General features: G+C 34.0%; 3 protein-coding genes across 3 annotated transcripts; 1 reads left to right on the top strand and 2 right to left on the bottom strand.

The window, feature by feature from the left end:
- Window positions 1–6: 6 nt before the first annotated feature.
- Window positions 7–3,618, bottom strand: LOC117116159 (biogenesis of lysosome-related organelles complex 1 subunit 1-like). Its single transcript, XM_033260154.1, has 5 exons — window positions 3,461–3,618; window positions 2,968–3,040; window positions 2,214–2,346; window positions 1,016–1,100; window positions 7–809 (listed from the first exon to the last, which is right to left on the bottom strand). Exons 1-5 carry the CDS (start codon window positions 3,519–3,521, stop codon window positions 796–798), a joined length of 366 nt encoding a protein of 121 aa, XP_033116045.1. The 5' UTR covers window positions 3,522–3,618; the 3' UTR covers window positions 7–795.
- Window positions 3,619–5,242: 1,624 nt separating this feature from the next.
- LOC117116146 (serine/threonine-protein kinase 16-like) lies at window positions 5,243–12,040 on the top strand. The gene is made up of 7 exons (XM_033260131.1): window positions 5,243–5,950; window positions 7,114–7,333; window positions 8,075–8,217; window positions 8,775–8,895; window positions 9,203–9,298; window positions 9,946–10,070; window positions 10,923–12,040. Exons 1-7 carry the CDS (start codon window positions 5,787–5,789, stop codon window positions 11,047–11,049), a joined length of 996 nt encoding a protein of 331 aa, XP_033116022.1. The 5' UTR covers window positions 5,243–5,786; the 3' UTR covers window positions 11,050–12,040.
- Window positions 12,041–12,345: 305 nt separating this feature from the next.
- Window positions 12,346–20,894, bottom strand: LOC117116145 (probable assembly chaperone of rpl4). Its single transcript, XM_033260130.1, has 9 exons — window positions 20,711–20,894; window positions 19,492–19,628; window positions 18,075–18,221; window positions 17,224–17,376; window positions 16,936–17,036; window positions 16,388–16,511; window positions 14,595–14,765; window positions 14,161–14,304; window positions 12,346–13,724 (listed from the first exon to the last, which is right to left on the bottom strand). The coding sequence occupies exons 1-9, from the start codon at window positions 20,778–20,780 to the stop codon at window positions 13,533–13,535; spliced, it is 1,239 nt and encodes a 412-aa protein (XP_033116021.1). The 5' UTR covers window positions 20,781–20,894; the 3' UTR covers window positions 12,346–13,532.
- Between the last annotated feature and the right edge of the window lie 310 nt (window positions 20,895–21,204).

Here is a 21,204-nt window from a genome sequence, read left to right as displayed (position 1 = left end):
AAAAATAAATTGTTAATGGCTTAACCAATTTGCTGTTTTTATGTACAATAACTTATATTCATACACTCTGCTGTATTTTTTAACATGAACTTTGAGATGAATAAGAGTACTTTATTATATCTTATTTATTTTATTATTACAGATAAAGATCCAATATGAGGCTTGACATTCCAACACCAGCATAGTTGTCAAACTGAGTAATCGGCATAGAATGTGGCAGCATTGTATACTTTAGTACAGAGAAGCAGTAATATTTTCACTCACACCTTTGGCAACAGTAAGTCGATTGCAGTAAATGTGAAGAATAAGAATATATCAAAAGTTAATTTTTTTTGGTCACCGAAGCTGGTTTTGGGATGGTAAGCCTCATATATTAAGTCTTCCATCAGACGAGGAATGACATTTTCTCCCGCTGACAGACATGATAATTTAAACTACAATACTTCCATATTACTGTATAAAATTGTCTGTGACATTTATCTTTTCAACATATATGACCATGGTGATGTCATGTTACACCTATATATGGGCATGAAGATATTTATATCTTACCCATATATGGGCAAAACACAGGTATTTGATATTTTCATAGTGCTTAACACATGACACAGCTCAACACATGTTGCTGGTAAGTAAATGTATTTCAATTCAACTCAGGACCAGGCAGTTCCAAGTATATCAACTCCAGGTTACAACCCATATGTCATAAAAATACAGCAATTCCACTCCACATGTTAGACATTGCAAAGAGCTGTGTCATTAAATGTGTATCTGATTTAACATGTTTATTTCTCATCATTCTCCAGTTTCTAAAAGACAGATTAAAGAAAGTAATAAATGAGTAATAAAATACCACTTTTATATATACAGTACAGGACAATTTTAAAACTGAATTCGTAAATGTAATGATTTGTTTTTAACTACTGTGATTATTTTGTTCCTTTAGTTTTTGTTGTGTTAATTTTTATACAATTTTTAAAATTTTAAAAGTAAATCACTTAAAGAAGTGCATTACCTTTGTAGGCATACTCTAAGGCACTTGCTATCGTCCTCATATCTGTTTCAATACTCGTTGCCCAGTTTTCAACATCTCCAATCTCCTGCAAGTTCATGTAATATTAATAATTTTGCTAAATTGTATTAAAAAAGTGGAGATAATTTCAGACTTTTACACCAGGATATAAGTGTGTATAATAAGAAATCATATTTTAAACAGTCAAAGTCCATGGGGTGAGTTATGATTAGCTATAAAACCATCAAAATAAGCCTAAGCTAAATATTAGCTATAATCCTTCAAACTAAGCTTAGGCCCACTGTGACTGCCACTTGTTTGAGCTGCGCGAAGCACCGGGTTTACTACGAGCTTTATGAGGTTATTATGAGTGTAACAAGTTTGTACCGTATTAGATACGAGCATTCCGACCAAATGTTCCTGGTGATCATAACCGACTTGGTGTGCTCTTACTTAATTTGTAGTCATTTCGGGGTACTTGCATCAAACTCGTGGATTACAAAACCGCCAACGAGTAGCCCGAGTACTCTACAAGTTACCTGCGAGTCCCTCATGTTTAAGAGTTGTTAACGCGTAGCACCATTTTTGAACATGTTCAAAATTAGCACCACAAGTTCAGAGCTGCTACGAGTTTGTATGAGTTCTCCCCCAGCTGGCCGAATCGTCCTATGAGTTTTTGCTGAGTTTGCAACTAAAATTAGGTGACACATAAAACCCCTGACTTTTCAGCTTTCATGTACTAACACTTTATTGACAATGTCACATAGGCAGTTTGTCATATAAAATTTTATATTAATGTGGACACAAAGCTTTACATCATGAGAACACAGCACCACTGAGATTGATAAATAATATGTTAGACTTATATAGCGCTTAATGCCAACAAGGCCTCTAAGAGCTTCACACTATTACCCCTGGTCATTAGATCAAGCACATATGAAATGCATATTCAGGTCCCTGGGGAGAATTCTATAATGTTGCAGCTGTAATAAAAATATTTTGTGTTTGAACCTACAAGGTACAAACTTGTATTTCTGGGTGGAAAGAGACAACCGCAGGATAAGTGCCTTGCCTAAGGACCAAAGTGAAATGCATAGCAAGAGATGGAACCTCAAATTCAAGGTTGAGAAGTAGCACCGAAACCGCTCCACCAAACCGCTCCTCTGTAAAGAAGCACCTAAACCACCAACCACCAACTCACTTTTAATGCTTGGTTGAAGTTATCAATAATCTGAAGCCATTGTATAGTCTGTCGGCTAAACTGTGATGCACTGTTTTGCAATTTCTTTGCTTCAGCATCAAGTTTCTTCTCATTTGCATAAGCCTGGGAAACACTATAATAATACAACAAAAAATACTTCACATTTTTTTCATTACACCACAATAAAATTAATGATTAAAATTTTATGGTTTAAAATACAAAAATTTAAATGGCTTTTGAGAACAAAAATATTGTCACCTTCATCAAGGACTGAATCCAATCAAAACCCAACAATATTGTTATCATCATATATTAAAACACAAATAAAAATAATTATTTTTTGCTTATCTAGCGACTTTTTTTACTATAAAAATGCTTAAATTGATATATGGCCAATTAAAGGGTTCCATGTAGGCCCGCAAACTAATTTGCTCTCTGTTCTTTAGAAACAATTTATTTGACCGGGGTTTTTTGTTGTAAATTTTATTTAAATGATTTAATTTTTCACAGGGAATTAGCTTCAAATGGAATTCTATGGATTTTATACTACAAAGTCAGTTTTCTTTCATGCAGTAAATAATTGCACATGCATAACTTTTTGAATAAAAGTTTTAATATTTATATATATGCAAGAACTACAGGGACAGTAATAATTAAATTATATCATTTGTGATGACAACATTTTCTTGCTTATATTTTCAATTAAAAGCACATCTTTAAAACATAAATAAAGCTACCATTAACAAGAAGTTACCCTCTGTTAAGTCTTTCTGTAAGGACCTCAGAGAAGAGCATTGCTGATGATACTGCTTCTTTTCGGCGCTTTTCTGTAAATTAAAATTTTTAAAATATTAAACAGATATGGTCAAAACACCATTAGGTGATAAGGGCAAATATACTGGCTACCGGTGTACTGCAAGCACTAAAATATAACTTATGATTAAATACTGACAACAGTTCATTCATGAGGATGTATTTTAAAAATAACTAGGCCTATGCCTAGTTCGTCAACGGAGGAATAAGTTTAACTAAACTTTTTCCTCCTTTTTTGAAGATCACTTCCTCTAAAATACACATCAAAGGGTACGGGGGAAAAGTCGTTTAACTTGACCAGATCAATCAGATATTGTGCTGGTATGGTATGGTAAGTACTTCTCTGGGCTAAAAATAAAAAAAACAATAATGTGGTAACTAGAACAAGTCTATAATAATGTTCTCTTAACATCACTGAGCAAATATAAAAATACCTTGTAAATCTTTGCGATTTGCCTGCTTCACTTGGTGCTCTTTTAACATAGAAGACAACATTATTATTTATACGTCCTTCGTTACTACACAGCATCGACTTTACCCATGATCCATCGAGTTTCTTCTTTTTCATCAAAACAAGGGGGCGGAGCATGCAGTGCGCAGAGAGTTGTATAACTTTAAAAATAAACGCGTCATACGGCACGTGGCGTCCTCATAAACGCATTATCTGCGCATTATATTATTTATGAAAATCAATTGGAAAATACTGTATTTTTAGGTATTAGCACTGATCACCTTTTTAAAACCCATTAAAAATAAACATATTAAAACCTAATAAATATGTTAATACAGTAGTTGAACTGAAAACGCATTCACGAAAACTGAAAACGCAATGTCACCGGCCAGCGGAATCATATCTCAGCTATCGGGCTATCAAGGCTGTTTTTCTCACTACGCATGCGTATTTAATTACGTCATACGGTAGATCGTGTTTTAGCGGCGAACTGGACCCAACAGTTTATAGTTTAAATAATGTAGGCCTACTTGCCTGGATGGATGATTCGCTAAATTCCCATCCGCCCAGGCACATGTTTCAATTTTACCGTTTTCGTTTATTGACTATGTTTGATACGATTTATGTTCCTATATATTTTAACACTGTATTATACTATATATGTATATTGTATTATACTATATTATAGCAGGGAGTCTATTTCTGGCAACTCTCTCATACATCCATGTCCAAATCGGTTTCATCTCAACTTCACTTGAAATTATAATAATAATAAAATAATTCTGAATTTATATAGCGCCTCACGTTGACAAAACCTCGAGGCGCTTAACAACAACAGAGAAGGAAAAAACAAAAACAAAAACAAAACAAAACAAAAAAATGCAAATGTACCAAAAAAATTATTATCATATTTGGTTTTAGTTTAGTTTAATTAAGTTCAAATGATTGGTTAGATGATTATCAATAAATGTTATTATTAAAATGCCTTGGTAATTGGTGCCGTATTAGTGGTATAACTGTAAAACTCTGGTAGCACTTTAACTACCAACCAGAGAATTTATTCACAAGCTTTCGCCAGCAATCAATGCTCCCTTCATCAAGTGCAGTGCACAATAAATATAACAAGTCATTACAAGGCATTGCTAAAAAATTACTTCAAATAGGCTCATATTGTGACGTTATTTTCCAAAGCTTATACACATCACTTGGAGGCCATCCATAATTATCAACATTTTAAAGGACAAAACGATTTTTGATGACCTTTATTAAAAAAGTCCTTACGATTTTAAGGAATTGTTGATCATCATTGTAAACAGTGCTAAAATGCTATATGGAACTACAGAACAAATGATATATTAAATGAATTACCGCCCACTAATTGAAAGCTAATCAACCTTTATTATGTTATGTATTTATTTATATTAGGCCTATCTATTTTTAAAAATTAATATCCTCATTATGTAGGCCCTAGATATATAGTATTCACTTACATAGTTTATTTTATTTCATTTTACATTTGTTTGTTATAATTATTTGTTTGTTTGTTTGCTTTATTTTTTTGATTTTTTAAAATTTTATATCCATGATGGTCGGCGAAGACAGTGGTGCCTGGACGGATGGGAATCTCGCGCGTATCATCATCCATCCACCAGACAAGTGTAACTAGAAGCTAGATGACAGTCCAGTTCGCCGGTAAAACACGATCTACAATATGACGTAATTACACACGCATGCGTAAAAAGAGGTAGTGGCCAGCTAGTTGTTTATTTTTTATTTGACTTTGATTGCAGGTGGTAAAGATGTGGCATTGTGTAGTAGACAGGCACTGCATCTTATCCCCAGAGTGCCTAGCCTAAGCATAGGAATCGTTGGCAGCAAACATTGGGCATTTTCAAACCTATGTTGGAATAGAGACAATTTATTTAAATTTGTTCTTATTGTTATTCGCTTTTGACTTCGAATTCAGTAAGTTAATACGACAGCTGAGCTAGGCTGATGATATTGATAGGCCTACACTACTCTACCAACCGCCCTCAGCCAACTGGCAAAACAGTTCTTCTCCACTAATCTCCACTTCCGTATCACCAGACATAGGCCTAGGGCCTAACCAGATCATGCCTTTTTAGATATTTGTTTAAAAACAATGAAAGAATTCTATTTGATACGCCATATGTAGGAAATGATAGGCATGCAGCCTATTCATGTGTCCCAACGTTGATGTATGCAGTGAATTATTAATTGATGTTCAAAATAGAAGATTGACTCCACTTTTTTTTAATTGATTGGATTTGTTAAAAAAACAAAGGTGTATGGACAGTATTCATTTAATTTTACTCCGCATTTTTCGACCAATATTGGATGTAACTTGTGCTGTTGCATGTACTGCATATGAAAACATGGGCTGCAACTGTACGAAGGAAAAGTTGGTTTTAAACTCGAGACGTTTCTATGTTCAAAAGAGATTAGGGGAAGGGTAAGTAACTGTTTAGTTTAGGCCTAAAAGTAAGTAGTAGGTAGTACAGTAATTCCTGTATGAATTCATAACCTTGTACAGTTTTATGTAAATCTTCAAGTTTTGTAATATTTTTACAAAACTTATTAGTATTTCAGTATGAAATAATTGCAATGAATTTAGTTTAAATTGTAAATTTTGTAAATATTTTTCTGTGATATTTCACTTAAGAGCATACCATAAAACCTTGAATTAAAGCCCTAGACTTCTTTTTTTTGCGAATTTTTTATGGGTTTTTTCGAGATGGGCTTCTTTTTCGAGGCTACTTTGGCAAAGTGGGCTTCTTTTCAAAATGAATGCTGTGAAAAAACAAAGCTTGTATTTAATTTATTTTGTTTTCTGAAATTCATGTACAGTGTATGCACTGTATTACTATCTCGAAAAGAAGCCTATGCTATCTTGAAGAGAAGCCATGGGCCTCTTGTTGAGATGGACTTCTTTTTGAGGCTAATTTTGCAAACTAAAGAGGAGGTTCAATTTGAGATGGGCTTCAATTCAAGGTTTTACGGTATTCATTTTTATCATTTCAATTTCAATTATTTGAATCTAATGTAAAGCTCTGTCCAAAACAGCAAGTGTAACAAACTTGTGTGGTGTGCCTATATACGGGCATAGTTATGTCATATTACACCCAAATATGGGCATATCACATTAATTTGTCACACAAAGTTTGATAAGATATTTGGTAGTTTAAACAATTGTTTGATAGTTAATTTTAAGTCATTTTTTAGGTTATTCTTCGTTTCTTTTGATTTTCTGGTTACTGTAAATTTGTATCTGTACATGGCCTTGCAGAATAACAACTGTTAGTTGAGCCACAGAGCTGTGAACAAATCCCTAGTTGAGCCAAGTTTCCATGTTTGAAATAGAGCTTATTATTATTATTATTATTATTATTATTATATTATTATTATATTATTGATATTATTATTATTATTATTGTTGTAATTGTTATTATTATTATTATTATTATTATTATTATTATTATTATTATTATTATTATTATTATTATTATTATTATTATTATTCTTGTATATTTGACAATAACATTTAATCTGTGGTCTTTACTTCGTTCATCTTCATCCTCTCTGTCCATCCTAAACTTATTCATTTTCTAATTATAGTGGTTTCAGTGTTGTTGATCTGGTAGAAGAGGGACCAACTGGGAAATTGTTTGCCTGCAAACGGATTATGTGCCATAGCAAAAGTGATGAGAAAGTTGCGTTGGAAGAGTTGGAATACTACCGCCGGTTTGCACACCCAAATCTTATCATGTTGGAGGAATCTGGCATGATTCCACGTGGAGATATCTGCGAGGTGTTACTTGTACTTCCATTTTATAGGGTAAGGTTTGGGTTTTTAATTTGGTTTTAGAACTAAATAATTTAACATTTAATTTTTTTCTTAAAATGGTGATTATGTTGGCATTGATGTCATATTCTTTAGGTTTAATGATTCTCTGTAATTTCATTTTGAAAAAATAATAATTTGTTTTTTAAAACAATTTTGTTTCATATTAATTAAATAACAAATCAACCATAACTTATTCCTCTCATGATCATATCACAATACATTTTCAAACTTTTTAAAATAATAATAAATTTGTTAAATTGATTTATACCCAATAGGAGGGAACCTGATAGATATAAGAAAACATAATATAGATTATAGAATATGCTCTTATTATTACTATTGTAGGAAATGAAATAAGTATTTTAAGCAATTAAAAAAATTAAAGCAAATATTGACACAATGTTGTGTAGAAATTCTCTGACTAATTATCCGAGTAAAATATAATTTTGAGGTAAATTACACAGTAGCTTTAGCCTGGCTATGGATACAGTGGATGTCCACGTATACTAACTCAGAGCAGGCAAATCTGTTTAAACAAACATTTAATTGTCCTGGGTCTATATTCCGTACTAATATTTACCAGCAATTGATTTTCAACAGATGGTATATTTTTCTTGCTGGTTTTGTGGTTAATTGTTCTGTTGAAAGAGAATGTTCTTACTTGTTTTTAGTGTACTATGGTACTATGGTAGGATTTTCTAACATTAAATATTTTCTTCTACCTTCCAACAGCGAGGGATGCTGCAAGAGGCGTTAGATAAATTGAAAGAGAATGGACAGCACTACAGCCAAACACAACTACTACGCTTATTCAAAGGAATATGTGATGGCGTCAGAGAGCTGCACAATGCCAAGCCAACAGCCATAGCACATAGGTAGGGGAAGGACCTATTTATCAATGAAAGGAAATTATTAATGGCAACCTAACATGCCCAAAAATATTTATAAAATATCACCCTCCAAATGAAGTCTCCTCCAAATAGAGACCACCTCCTATTAAAGACCAAATTTCTGAAGCCCCCAATAAGCACCAGATCCTTCAACTATTACTTTTATTAATGGCAACCAAACATGTCCATAAATATTTGTATTATATTTTTACTTATTTATTGTGTATATCTTGTTTCGTATATCATATCACATATATCCTATCTCATCAAAACTTTATCATATTTATTATAATTTTATTATTTATACATTTTATTAATATTTCAGTACTGTATTTAATATTTGTACACGGGTGTCCCTCCTATTAAAGTTTCCTCCAATTATTAGAGACCACAGGTGCTAAGGACCAGGAAAAACCCGGTTCCAAAAGTGGTCTATATTCGAGGGAGACTTGTGTTATAATGTATATATAAGAAAATATGACATTTGATATTGTTTTTACATGTTATATTTTCATGTTTTTTTAAATGTAATTTGTGATTAGGGACATCAAACCTCATAATGTAATGTTAGCAGATGATGACTCGCCAGTGTTGATGGATTTTGGATCAATGGCACCTGCAAGGTTAGAGGTTGTTGGCAGGTCAGAGGCTATTGCGCTTCAGGTAATGGATAAAATGCAATGAATATGGAAGATTATATTATTATCATATTGATGACATATTGGATACAATAGTGATAAATGATGATGGAGATATGTGGGACTACTGTTATATAAGTTATAAACTGTTATTGTTGTTGTGGTGGTGTCTTTGTTGGCTGTTGTAGTTGTTGGTGGTGGTTGTTTTTTCTTCATTATATCATTATTTAATTATTGTAATACTTGCAAATTTAGGTATGTAATCATACTATAACCTACTTTAAGATAACAATTTGTCTTAATTTAATTGCACTTATTGATAATTACTACAGGACACTGCAGGAGAGAAGTGTAGCATGCTGTTTAGAGCACCTGAGCTCTTTCATGTGGAAAGTCACTGTGTTATCAATGAGAAGATAGATATCTGGGTGGGTATTTGATGGTTTTTTTCCCCCAAAAATGAAGTATGCCTAACTGATGATTTATAAAAGGAATTCTGCAACCTCTAGGAGAATACAGACATGTTGAATTCCCCAATTGCCACAGCTTTCACTTACTGAAAATCAATTTTCTTTTATTAATGCCACAACCATGAGAACCGGTTTGGTGCAGTCAAAATGGTTTGGTTTCCCAACCTCGTCGTCATGGTTTCAATCCTTCGCTGTAAATGGTTACCGTCAAATTGCTGGGATAGGTGTAACCTGTGGTAGACCATCACAATCTCATCAGCTTCACACTACTTAATACTTGGGATAAGCTCCAGACCATGTGAGCCCCAGGGCTCGGCAAGGATTTTCATTTATAAGGTCACAACCTGGAACCCTCTACCCAACACAATTATACCCATCCACATATAGCATTTCTAATCTGAACCTCCACAGTATAGTACTCAAGTGTATATGTATACGTTTCTTCAAGGTTTCATAAATTGATTACAGAACCATTTAATTATATTTTGCTGACCATTTCTTGAGGTTGCACCACTCGTATACAACCATGCTATGAACATACAATGAGTGAAATAAAGATTAACTAATTGACTAACAATGAAGAATAATGTCTCTTGTATTTGCAGTCTCTAGGTTGTACACTATTCAATATGGCATATCTGTATTCACCCTTTGAACCCATCTACATGAAAGGCGACAGTATTCATCTGGCAGTTATAGGAAGGAACTTCAAATTTCCAGAAACATCGGAGTAAGTTCTTTCCAAAGTTTCCTTCATCTTGTATTTCCACTCTTATGTTCTTTACAGTTTTGGATCATTGCTTGTTAGACCTCATTTGAGTTTACCCAACTAGTTTGTTACCACAATACGGTCATAATTTCTAATAACTGTTGCAAGAAATTTTTTTAAATTACACTGTATAAAACGGTTGACAACAACCAGTCTCAACTATAGAGTAGTTATAATAGTGCCAACTAGGCAAGACGGCAATGAGCATTTATGTATTTTTGCAATACATGAAGCAGCATCACATCACAGTGGTATTGTATGAACACTCGCTACTGTATTAGCATATCTTGTTCAAGAGTGTGTGGAAGATGGTGTCAACTTCTGGAAGACTCCCACAGATTTGGGACCTCTATTACAGAATTTGAAGAATTTCTGGCATAAAATGTTAACTGCTAAAAGGGACGTATGCTGGTTTTGGGTGGGGTGGGGATGCGAAGTGGTCAAGGGGAGCGAAAATTGAGAATGCAGAACTAAATCACTATTCCAATGAAAACTTAATGGTCAAATTTAATATTTTTAACCCACTTTTTGATTTTGGGTGGGTGGGGATGCGAAGTGGTCTAGGGAAGCAAAAATTGAGAATGCAGAACTAAATCCCTATTCCAATGCAAACTTAATGGTCAAATTTAATACTTTTAACCCACTTAGTGTCATGGGCAAGTGCATCTGCACCCCCAAGGCCCTGTCTTGATGCTGAATATCCTCATTAGCATTTAGGCTAGAAGTCATCACACAACCAAAAAACAATGTAAACAACATAAATCTTTTGGATGTACTGTACAGTAGTAATCTATCGAAAATTTATTTTCTCAGATATGCACCAGTGGTCAATGACCTCATTTCCTCCATGCTGGTGGTGGAGCCTATGGAACGTCCCACTATTGAATGGGTACTTGATCAAGTGAACAATATGACTGCTGAAATGGAAAACAGAGTATGAGGCATGGAAACTATACATTTGATGATAGAATAATCTACTGCTAGGCCTTCTGCCTTATTGGCACTAAAGTTTAATGAGCTAAATGTTATATACTTAAAAGTGCATATGTGTACTTTAAAAAATAAGTGCAATTTTTGAATATTTTATTTAAAAATATTAATATTAATGTTCCAAGATTTGCATATTTAGATTCACCTTTGAACTTGACAAGTTTGTAGCTATTAATTGACCAATGAGGCCACTAGACAAATATTTAAATTACACAGATTAATGTGATTTTTAATCAGGTAAATCTAAGAAAAGAATATAAGGATACTTACAAAAATTATTTCAATAAAAATATTAAATGGGGTGGTATACTGTTAACTGTAAATTTTACACCATACAAGGAAAAAACTAATTACTATAATGCAGTTTTCTGAGAAAATTTATTGTACCCCAATACCGTCTGATTATAAAACAAAATTGTCAGCAAGCAGCGACTTGATCAAATGACCACAGCGTAGGTCGTTTGGTTACTGCCTCCATTAAATTATTTAATTGTGCAGAAACAAGACCAGTGTTTTTAAGTGTATAGATTTTATGCGAGTTCTTGTTAAATACAGTATGTGATTTAACTATAAACACCTTTTATGACTGCATTTGTGATTTAACTGCCATATTCACATGCTTTCCTTCATATATCTTCCATTTGAACAAATTTGAAAAAAATCATTGTTTGATTACAACTTATTTGCTATTGAACAATCAGCAAAAAAGTTTTAGTAAACATGGTTTATATTTAGGGAGTTGTTTTATTTAAAGCTTAGTTCAGACCATCAAATTTTATTTGACAAAAAAAACTGTGATGTCATCATGACCATAACTAGGCAAGTCACACGTTTTTGTCAAATAAAATTTAGTCTGGACAGGGCTTAAGAATGGGGTGCTTTACTTACTCAGCTCGTTAACTATGTTGTCTTCTTTTTCTCAATAAAATGTTCAGAAACAACATACTGTAATAGTTACTTTTTTTATGTGTGAAGTGGGTTGAGCCAATACTGCACTATGATTAAACATGAAGACAATGATTTTCATTCTAAAAAAAAAAAACACCTTTATTCAAAAGGTTTTATAGACAGATAACCTATAAACTTTGGTGGGAACATCAGCCCAGATAAATATTATAGACACTGCCAAAATGATGGAGATTACATGAGCTTCGGCCTGTGTATGTGGTGTAACATTACTTCATGTGTGGCTAACATTAAAATTAATACAACACAATCAACATTTTTATTCTTTTACACATGATGATTGACTTTAAAGGAAACTGGATTTATTTAATAAATATAATCACTCCTGCATATGTATACATACAACGTATACAGTACTGTATATGCAATCTTTAATAATAAAGTACATTTAATAAAAGTGATATTGCATTGCTCAATAAATAAAACATTAGGATTGCATAAAATATATCTTTCTTGATTAAAATATATTTTTTTTATTAGCAATTTGTTAACAATATTAACTTTCTACTGTCTCTTAATGATTAAACATTGTAGCACTTTATGTTATGTGCTTTTTATTTATTTTTTTTTATCAAAGTTGAATTTGCCTAAAATGTGGCAAAAAAATTAATTAAAAGCTATTAAAAAACATATTTCGGAACTTTCTCTCAGAAGGTTATCTGTTCATAGAGAGGCCCTGACCATACCTTGGGATCAATATCAAGCTATCCATATTCCGCAGCATGCGCAAAATATATTTGGAAACAACTTAGTAAAATGGTGAAGTGTACACAAAATTCTGCGCGAATGTGGGAAGGTACCTTGTCGGGATTGAAGAGATGGCCACGTAAGATGAATACTTATGGTTATCCATCATTCTTCATTCATACATGTAAAATCACCAGACAAATTGTGGAACACTTTTAGGTCAATACCCCAATACCAATCATGTCTTCTCTCTTCACATACCATCCTTTTCACAGTATATCTTAAACAAGTGTTTATCAAGCAATGTTTACATTAAGGTCAACACTAACCATTCTTCACTATTCTGATGAAGATGATTGCAACTCGCGGGAGTCTCACTGAAAATCGGGACAACCTCCCACACTCCCGAAAAGCAAACATGAAATCTTCTGGAAAATATCCCATCTCCTGCAAATTCATAATAGTTGAATAATTTCACTGCTTTATTATCAATTGTCTCACGGAAGTCAGTGCCGATGGCTGTTGCTATGTGGAGCAAAATGAAATTAGACGTGTTAAGAAGGCTCATTTAACCAAATCTCCCAGAAATGACTTCTTCCAACTTGGGACACCTGCCACAATGTATAGGTAACTTCTGACCAATCATAGTTCTTTTTAGAACCACGGAAGCCTACAGTTTACTTGAAGATTTATATTATAGAAAAAGCTTTTGATTTTAATAGTAAACATATAGGATGGGACTGGCTATCAGCAAACACATCAATGATGGAACATCTCTTATCATTGTTCCATATCTTCTTCTTCATTATCACTTGACATTTCATCGTCATCATCATCCTCATTCTCAACTGCTTCCAATATCTGCTTCTCGAGCCAATCCTCTGCATCTCCATCTCCTGGTCCGAGTTTTTCTAATAGCTCATTAGTATGCTGTATCATGGATGCATATTCTCCTTCATCTTTTTGGCTTAGCTAAAATCAAGATTTACAATATAATTATTTGGTTTCAATAATACAATTTTTACACAGTAACACTAAGCCCCACGAGATAACACTGGATTGACACCAAGACATTGGCGAGATGTCAAAATTCCAGAGGGTGGCCTTTAGATCAATGATACAAACAATGGTGCAATAGTTAATCTGCATATTAAATATATACTGTTTGTTGTAAAATGTATACAAATTCAAATGATACATTGATCAATTAAGAGGATCAAATAAATACATCAACCAAATGAAAAAGATAGCAATTAACTTGCTTAAATAAAATCAATATTTCAATTTTTCAAATAAATTAGCTCACCACATAGAGATTTTCATTATGTGATAACAATGGAAAGAAACACTCCACAGTATGTATTCTATTTGGAGTTGACCACTTACGCAAAATGTACGATATACTGACCTTCATGGCTTTGTGTAAAAAATATCTAGCGTATGATTTATCTTCATCGGTATCTTGTAAAACATGGAGCCAACCAAGCAGATACCACACTTGAACAACTTCATCATCCTCCTCCAACAACATCTGTAATATTTCTTCAGCAACCTAAAAAAAAAATAATAATAATTTGATTGCTTCAAAAACATCGATCAAGTGTTTTACAGGGACAGCAGCATGACATTATGGGTTATCATTTGCTACTTACAATTAAAATACCAATTATTTTTATTTTTGATTATCCAATTGATAGAAATTAATATACTGTATCTATTTACTAATTACAACTAACAACTTCTATGCTAGTAAATTTAGAAAATGTTTTTTAAGTATTATATAGTAGAAAAAAAGCAATAAACATCAGCACTGTTCCTTAACCATTTTCTATCAAAACTTACATCAAATTCCTCAACTTCTATAAGAATCTTGATAGCTCCAACTCGACTGAGGTAGCTCATTGGACAAGTCTCTACGGGGTCAAACTTGTCTCCTGCTGCTTTGCTGCCTTCTACTTCTTTTAATTTTGGTAGCCATAGTGATACACTCTTGTTGATCATTTCTTTGGCTTGCTAGAAAATGAGTTTGAGGATTGCATTATAAAAGTCTACTACGAAATTTAAATTGTGTGATCATTACAATATTATTTTAATAAAGCAACACATGCACTTAATATGAAAATTAAGGAGCACAGAAATAAACAGTGGAGTATCTAGGGGTATGCAGGTGGTGGATGTGGTTGCACTCCCAAAAAAACTTCCCCCACCCCCAAAGTTTTGAAAATGTGCAAAGCAAAAAATTATGCTCAAGTAGTTAAAAAAACACCTCATATCACTTTAGTTTTCGACCTAGCACCTCCCTCCCCCCTCAATTATCGAGGGCCCACTCCACCTACGGCCCCACCCCCACCTTCACCCATTTCAAGAATCTTAGATATGCCACTGGAAATAAACTTAAAATAAACAAAGGCCATGATTCTCATCTTTAAATATTAGGGAAAAATATACAAGACCATAAAATCTAAAATATTAACATATTCATGTTTGTATGAAATACCAAGATCAGACTGAGTAATAATATATGGATAGATGGTTATGGTTAAAAATTCAGAAACATTACATTTTAAAGCTGGGACCTACAGAAAAGTGAAAAAGGAGACTCAAAGAAAGGAGACATTTACTAGGCCTAGCCAGACTAGCTAGGCTAAGGTCTAGTAGGCCTAAAACATCTGCCAATTGAAGCCTAGGTTTTAACCTATTATTTGCCTAAGCTTCATAGTAAATTATTATTATCATATCTGAAACATTGTTTATTATCTAAAAAGAACCAAATTAAATATGTTCGCCTTAACTACCGATTGCATCGCCCGTGACTTCCGTCAACAAACCCATGTGAGCGATTTTTTTTCTGCACACTGCTTACTTAGCTTGTTGCATGCATGCAAGCAATGTAAGGTTTAAAAAATTAATGTTGGTGGCGCACTTCACATCTTGTGCTCAAGATGAAAAAAAAAAAACGATCGTTTTTCGTTGATTATAGGCATTTTTAGTCGATTTTCATAATTAAAAAATAAATAAATAAATTTAATAAAATTTGTATTAGTTTTTGTAGATCAGTTTAGTATAGTTTTAGTTAATACTAGGCTAATTACAAGATATTTTGTATAGATATTTCAACTAGCAATCATTTTTTTTAATTTGCTGGTTTGTGAATTTTTACCTAGCAATTATGACAAACCTACTAGCAAATTGCTAGTTTGCTAGCGTGAATTTCGAGCCCTGCTTTAGTTTTCGACCTAGCACCTCCCTCCCCCCTCAATTATCGAGGGCCCACTCCACCTACGGCCCCACCCCCACCTTCACCCATTTCAAGAATCTTAGATATGCCACTGGAAATAAACTTAAAATAAACAAAGGCCATGATTCTCATCTTTAAATATTAGGGAAAAATATACAAGACCATAAAATCTAAAATATTAACATATTCATGTTTGTATGAAATACCAAGATCAGACTGAGTAATAATATATGGATAGATGGTTATGGTTAAAAATTCAGAAACATTACATTTTAAAGCTGGGACCTACAGAAAAGTGAAAAAGGAGACTCAAAGAAAGGAGACATTTTCACCCAAAGTAGTATGAAGAAGTTATGATGATAGATATTAATTGATGAAAAAATATACCTACGCCTACCTGATTAGACTCGATACTAAGGAAGTAGCTTGCCATTAGCTGGTAGGCCTCTGGGCTGTGTGGGCTGTACTGCAATGCTTTTTCTAGATGCTCATAACACTGGGTTTCTGCCTTGTCTTCAAAGCTCAATAGGGAAAAGAAATTTGTATTTTGTTAGTATTTTAAATACAGATGTTTCCAAAATACTATTTACGCTTAAGGGATCAAGATTAGGGCACAAACCGAGCTACTATCAGAGCTAAAACACTGTGTAACCTGCAATTAGATCCACGAAATTGGAGCATTGGAATTAATGACCGTTTTCGATCCTTGGTGTAATCATTGGTTATTCGTTAGACATTGCTGGTCTTGAAGTCGAGTAGCTTTACACTTCAAGCTGGCCATGAACCAGGCTGGTGATTTGGAATTATAATCCATTTACACTAAGGAAACTGGGCCAGCCTTGTCTGTGTTTAAATTTTCAAGACATATTGTTAAAAATAAACATTGCTTGGTGTAAGATCTTAAATGTACCCAAATTTTTACCCGGCTTCTTTTTAAAGACCTACCATGAATCTGTTAGATATATCTCTGCTATTGAACAATATGCACGGGCAACATCACCATCTGATACACCTCCCTCAGAGGTCATTGCACATGCTCCTTCACTCTAAAATTAAACAAACATTTTAATCACTGTGATATTAAAAAAAATAAAATCCTATTAAATAACAGTAATAGTATAGTAGTATACAACAAAATGATTGTACTAGTACTAGTAATAAGAATAATATTAATAATCATATTATATAATTTTAGAATACAGATACTTGATTGATAAGGAAATAATTGTTTACCTCTTCTGCATTTCTCTCTTGCCGTTCTTTCAACATTATATCAATTCCTTTGGTAAAACATTCAATGGCTTGTTGTCCCTCAAAAACTTGTCCCAGATACATGTATTTAGCAAACCCAGAATCAGGACAAACAGTTACTGCCCTACCAAAACAGTTAGGAGGAGTTAAGGAATTCTTGACTAAACATATGCTTGGCTTGCACTAATATTAATAATAATAATTAGTGGATATTTGTAAAACGCTAGTATATGCCAAACCTGGCACTCACGGCGCCTGATGTGTGTACATATGTTGTTCAGTAACTTAGAAACCCGAAAAACTGGCACCAGCTACATTTGTCTATCCACCACTGGTTTTTTATTAAGTGCACACGAGTCAATTGTATACACTGGACCTACGGTTTATAGTTCTTATATGAAAAGACTTGTTCCACCACCAGAACAACGGGTAAGCGTGTCACTCGAACCAGCGCCGATATTATGGTTGTAGGTTACGGCACCCCTGCCTTAAGCCGGCCACTCACTGTACCCAATGGCTGTTGGCTGACGCGATACAGAACACAACGAAGTGTGCAACGGACTGCTTTGATTGACGATCCGTTTCGACTGCCATGGACAATCAGAAGACGACGCCGCGTCATCTAGCACTCACAGAGAACGGAGTTGGATTCGCCGTATGGCGGCCATACGACCTTCGTACAACGCAATCACTGCCCGGTTTCTACTGCTCAGGCAATCCACTCGCCAAATAGCACTTAATTTACAATTCTATCTTTGGTATCTAAACAACACTTGTAATTGGGGTTTTTTTTAAGACTACAGAGAACACAGATATAACCATTGTAAGGATATTTTCTTAGCTCCTTCAATATCTCCAATCTCTACCAACATATTTCCTGTCATCTCGAGCACTCGGACATTGTCTGGTTCAATCTCCAGCGCCTTCTGGCAGTATTTCTGAGCCATCTCAAAATTGAAGGTATCTAAACATTCTTCAGCCTAAAGGCAACAAAAAAAGTTTAGCAATTAAAATTCCTAAACTGTTTCTTTAAAAGGGATACTTAATTGAACGAACAATACAGACACTGATGCCAAAAGCAGGGGTCCCAAATTGGGGAAATCCCTTCCAGGACTAGGAGATCTGGTGAAATGAACTGGTTGGCAAGGGGGTTAAAGATGTACTGTCCCTTGCAAAAAAAATCATAAAAATCATTTTTAAAATTTACTTGCCCATTTTGAAGTAACATAAAAATTATTAACTTGAACATAGAAATTAGTGTATTTAAAAAATGCTTACCCATAAAAACCATCATTTTACAGCGAAAAAATGATAGATGATATCTTTATTATAATTATCCAGTTAAAAAATCAGGAAACACACTTTTTTAATTTAATAATTTATATGCTCAAGTTAATAATTTGTATGTTATTGCAAATTGAGCAAGTTAATTGAAAAATTATTTTTTATGATTTTGGTCATTTTCAAGGGACAGTACATCTTTAAGGTAGGACCATTTTTTATACTGTACCTTGTTTAGTGAATTTATTACCAAAGAGCCAGAGAAATATGAAAATAACATTTTGTCTTTTTATTTATCAAAATTGTTCTGCCTAAGGCATTTTCTAGGCAGCGGAGAAAATAAATACAAATTTTGCTGACGAATAAATAAATTTTAGGTTAATAAATAATAGAGAATGCACTTAGGCTTTTGTTCAAGGTCATATAGAATGGATGTAAAAAATAAAATGGTGCAATGTAAACACCCAGTATACAAAACGTAAAACCTCGAATAGAATCCCTGGGCTTCTTCTTTTTTTTTTCCAACATTTGGATGGGCGGCTTTTCAAGGCTAATTTCCCAAAGTAAATGGGGGGAGGGGGAGCTATCTTTTCAAAATGAATGCTGTAAATTTTGAGAATTACTAAACTATAAAACAATAAATGGCCACTGTAACATCAGTTTGTATCATGTTGTGTATTAACCAGCATTAAATCACCTAAACTATGGTATAAAACAAGCGTGTCTTTTATTTGAAATTCATGTACTGTATTACTATCTCGAAAAGAAGCCCATGCTATCTTGGAGGTGGGCTTCTTTTTAAGGCTACTTCTGCAAACTAAAGAGAGGGGCTTCAATTAGAGACAGGCTTCTTCTCGACATTAAGCCCACTGGGCTTCTATTAAAGGTTTTACGGTATTTTTCAAAAACAACCCAACACAATAACACCCAACAACAACAACACCCAACAACAACAACACATCACAATACCTTATCTATTATTTGGTCAACACTATAAGCTGCTTTCTTTTTAGGCTCATTCTCTTTACTTTTCATTGTGATCTTGGTTTTACCATCTTCCATTGGATCCTCTTCATGGTGAGTTCTTGCTGTCAGTTCCTTCACACCTTAGTATAAAAAAAAATATTCATATATTCAAAACAGTTACAGTAAAACGTCAATTTTAATTATTGCTGTTTTGGTCCATTGCCTTTCTAGTCAAAATTGTTGCCATTTTGTTTTGTTGCCGTTTTGACTTATTACAATGCCGTTTTGGTTTATTGCCGTTTTGACCAGAAAGCCCATCCTCAAGCTAGGCCTATCATAAAGTTATAATTTACCGTAATTTTTTACGAACCCAGTTAAACTTCTTTACTAGCCTTGCTAATTATTACATTTAGGCGACACTTGTTGTAGACTGGCATACCTGGTACGAGAACCAGTCAATTCGAGCGGATACCACTTCGAGCGAATTCAAGCGGACTTTTTTTCGAGCGGAGGCTAGTTTGAGCGGAAGAAGATCCACTTGTGCGAACAACAACCTGTGCGAGTTATATTACTTCAAAATTTCCTATTTTTAGCTAAAAATTTGACATTTTCAAAGGGGAAGGGGACACACAACAGTTCCAGAATAGATAAGTGAGTAGCATTAACTCAATTACAAATATAATTTGAGCTAAAAATTTGACATTTTCAAAGGGGAAGGGGGCACACAACAGTTCCAGAATTGGCCTCAAAACAATATTATTTACGAACCCAGTTAAACTATACTAGCCTATTTCAGCGTGCTAATATTACATTTAGGCGACGCTTGTTGTAGACAGGCATACCCGGTACCAACGCTATAGACAATGGGTCGTGTGTCTCATATTATTTGCTATATTTTTATTATTCATTATTTTCACTTGACTCGCATAAATAATTTTGTTCGAAGAACATTTATATGCAGTTGTACTTCGCAGCACTTCACTTGCAATTTCTAGTTATTAATATTATTTTTATTTATGCTGGTTTTATTATTGTAAATGAAAAAAGAGTAACAAGGGCAACGATTTAAAACACTTTAATTATTTCGCATACAGTAAAATTGGGGCTCGAGTTAACTTGGGGCCGAGTTGACCTCCTGCCAAGCTGCTCTTCCTTCTTCTGCACTGCTTGCCTGCCATTCAGAAAAAGTTGTGGCTTAACATTTTCATTACGGTTTGTTTACCTTTATTTTCACCTTTTGCATGTCCTCTTTTTTGCCTTTTCCTCTTCCCCTTTGTCTTGTGGCCTCCCATTAAATCGAATTACATCTGCTGCAGTTACAACAAAAAAATAAAGAAATGTTTTAATGACATACAACAATCATACCACCATGTGGAACGTTAACATACGTGGTGCGTGTGCGCATGCCCACGTCATTGTACGAATGCGCATGCGGAATATAGTTGAGATCAGTGGCCACGCCCCACAAACTAACCACGCCTACTGATTTCCACCTGCGAACAAAAGTTTCGGGTCTGCTGTGCTGTGCTGGTGTGGAGAGAAGGCTAGGCCTAGGGCTGGATTTTGGTTTTATAAACATGTGTAGGCCTAAGTATTATATACTGTAACTAACCCAGTTAAACATAGATAGGGCCTAGCCTAGCTAGCTAGGGGCCTATCATTCTGGCCTGGAATAGGCCTAGGTAGTAATAGTAGGCCTAGGTATAATGTGGGGGG

The sequence above is a fragment of the Anneissia japonica genome, unplaced genomic scaffold, assembly GCF_011630105.1.
Source record: "Anneissia japonica isolate Jap-2015-1 unplaced genomic scaffold, ASM1163010v1 scaffold287861_len940595_cov192, whole genome shotgun sequence".
NCBI lineage: Eukaryota > Metazoa > Echinodermata > Crinoidea > Comatulida > Comatulidae > Anneissia > Anneissia japonica.
Note: the sequence above shows the minus strand (reverse complement) of the source record. Positions and strands in the feature narration are given on the sequence as shown.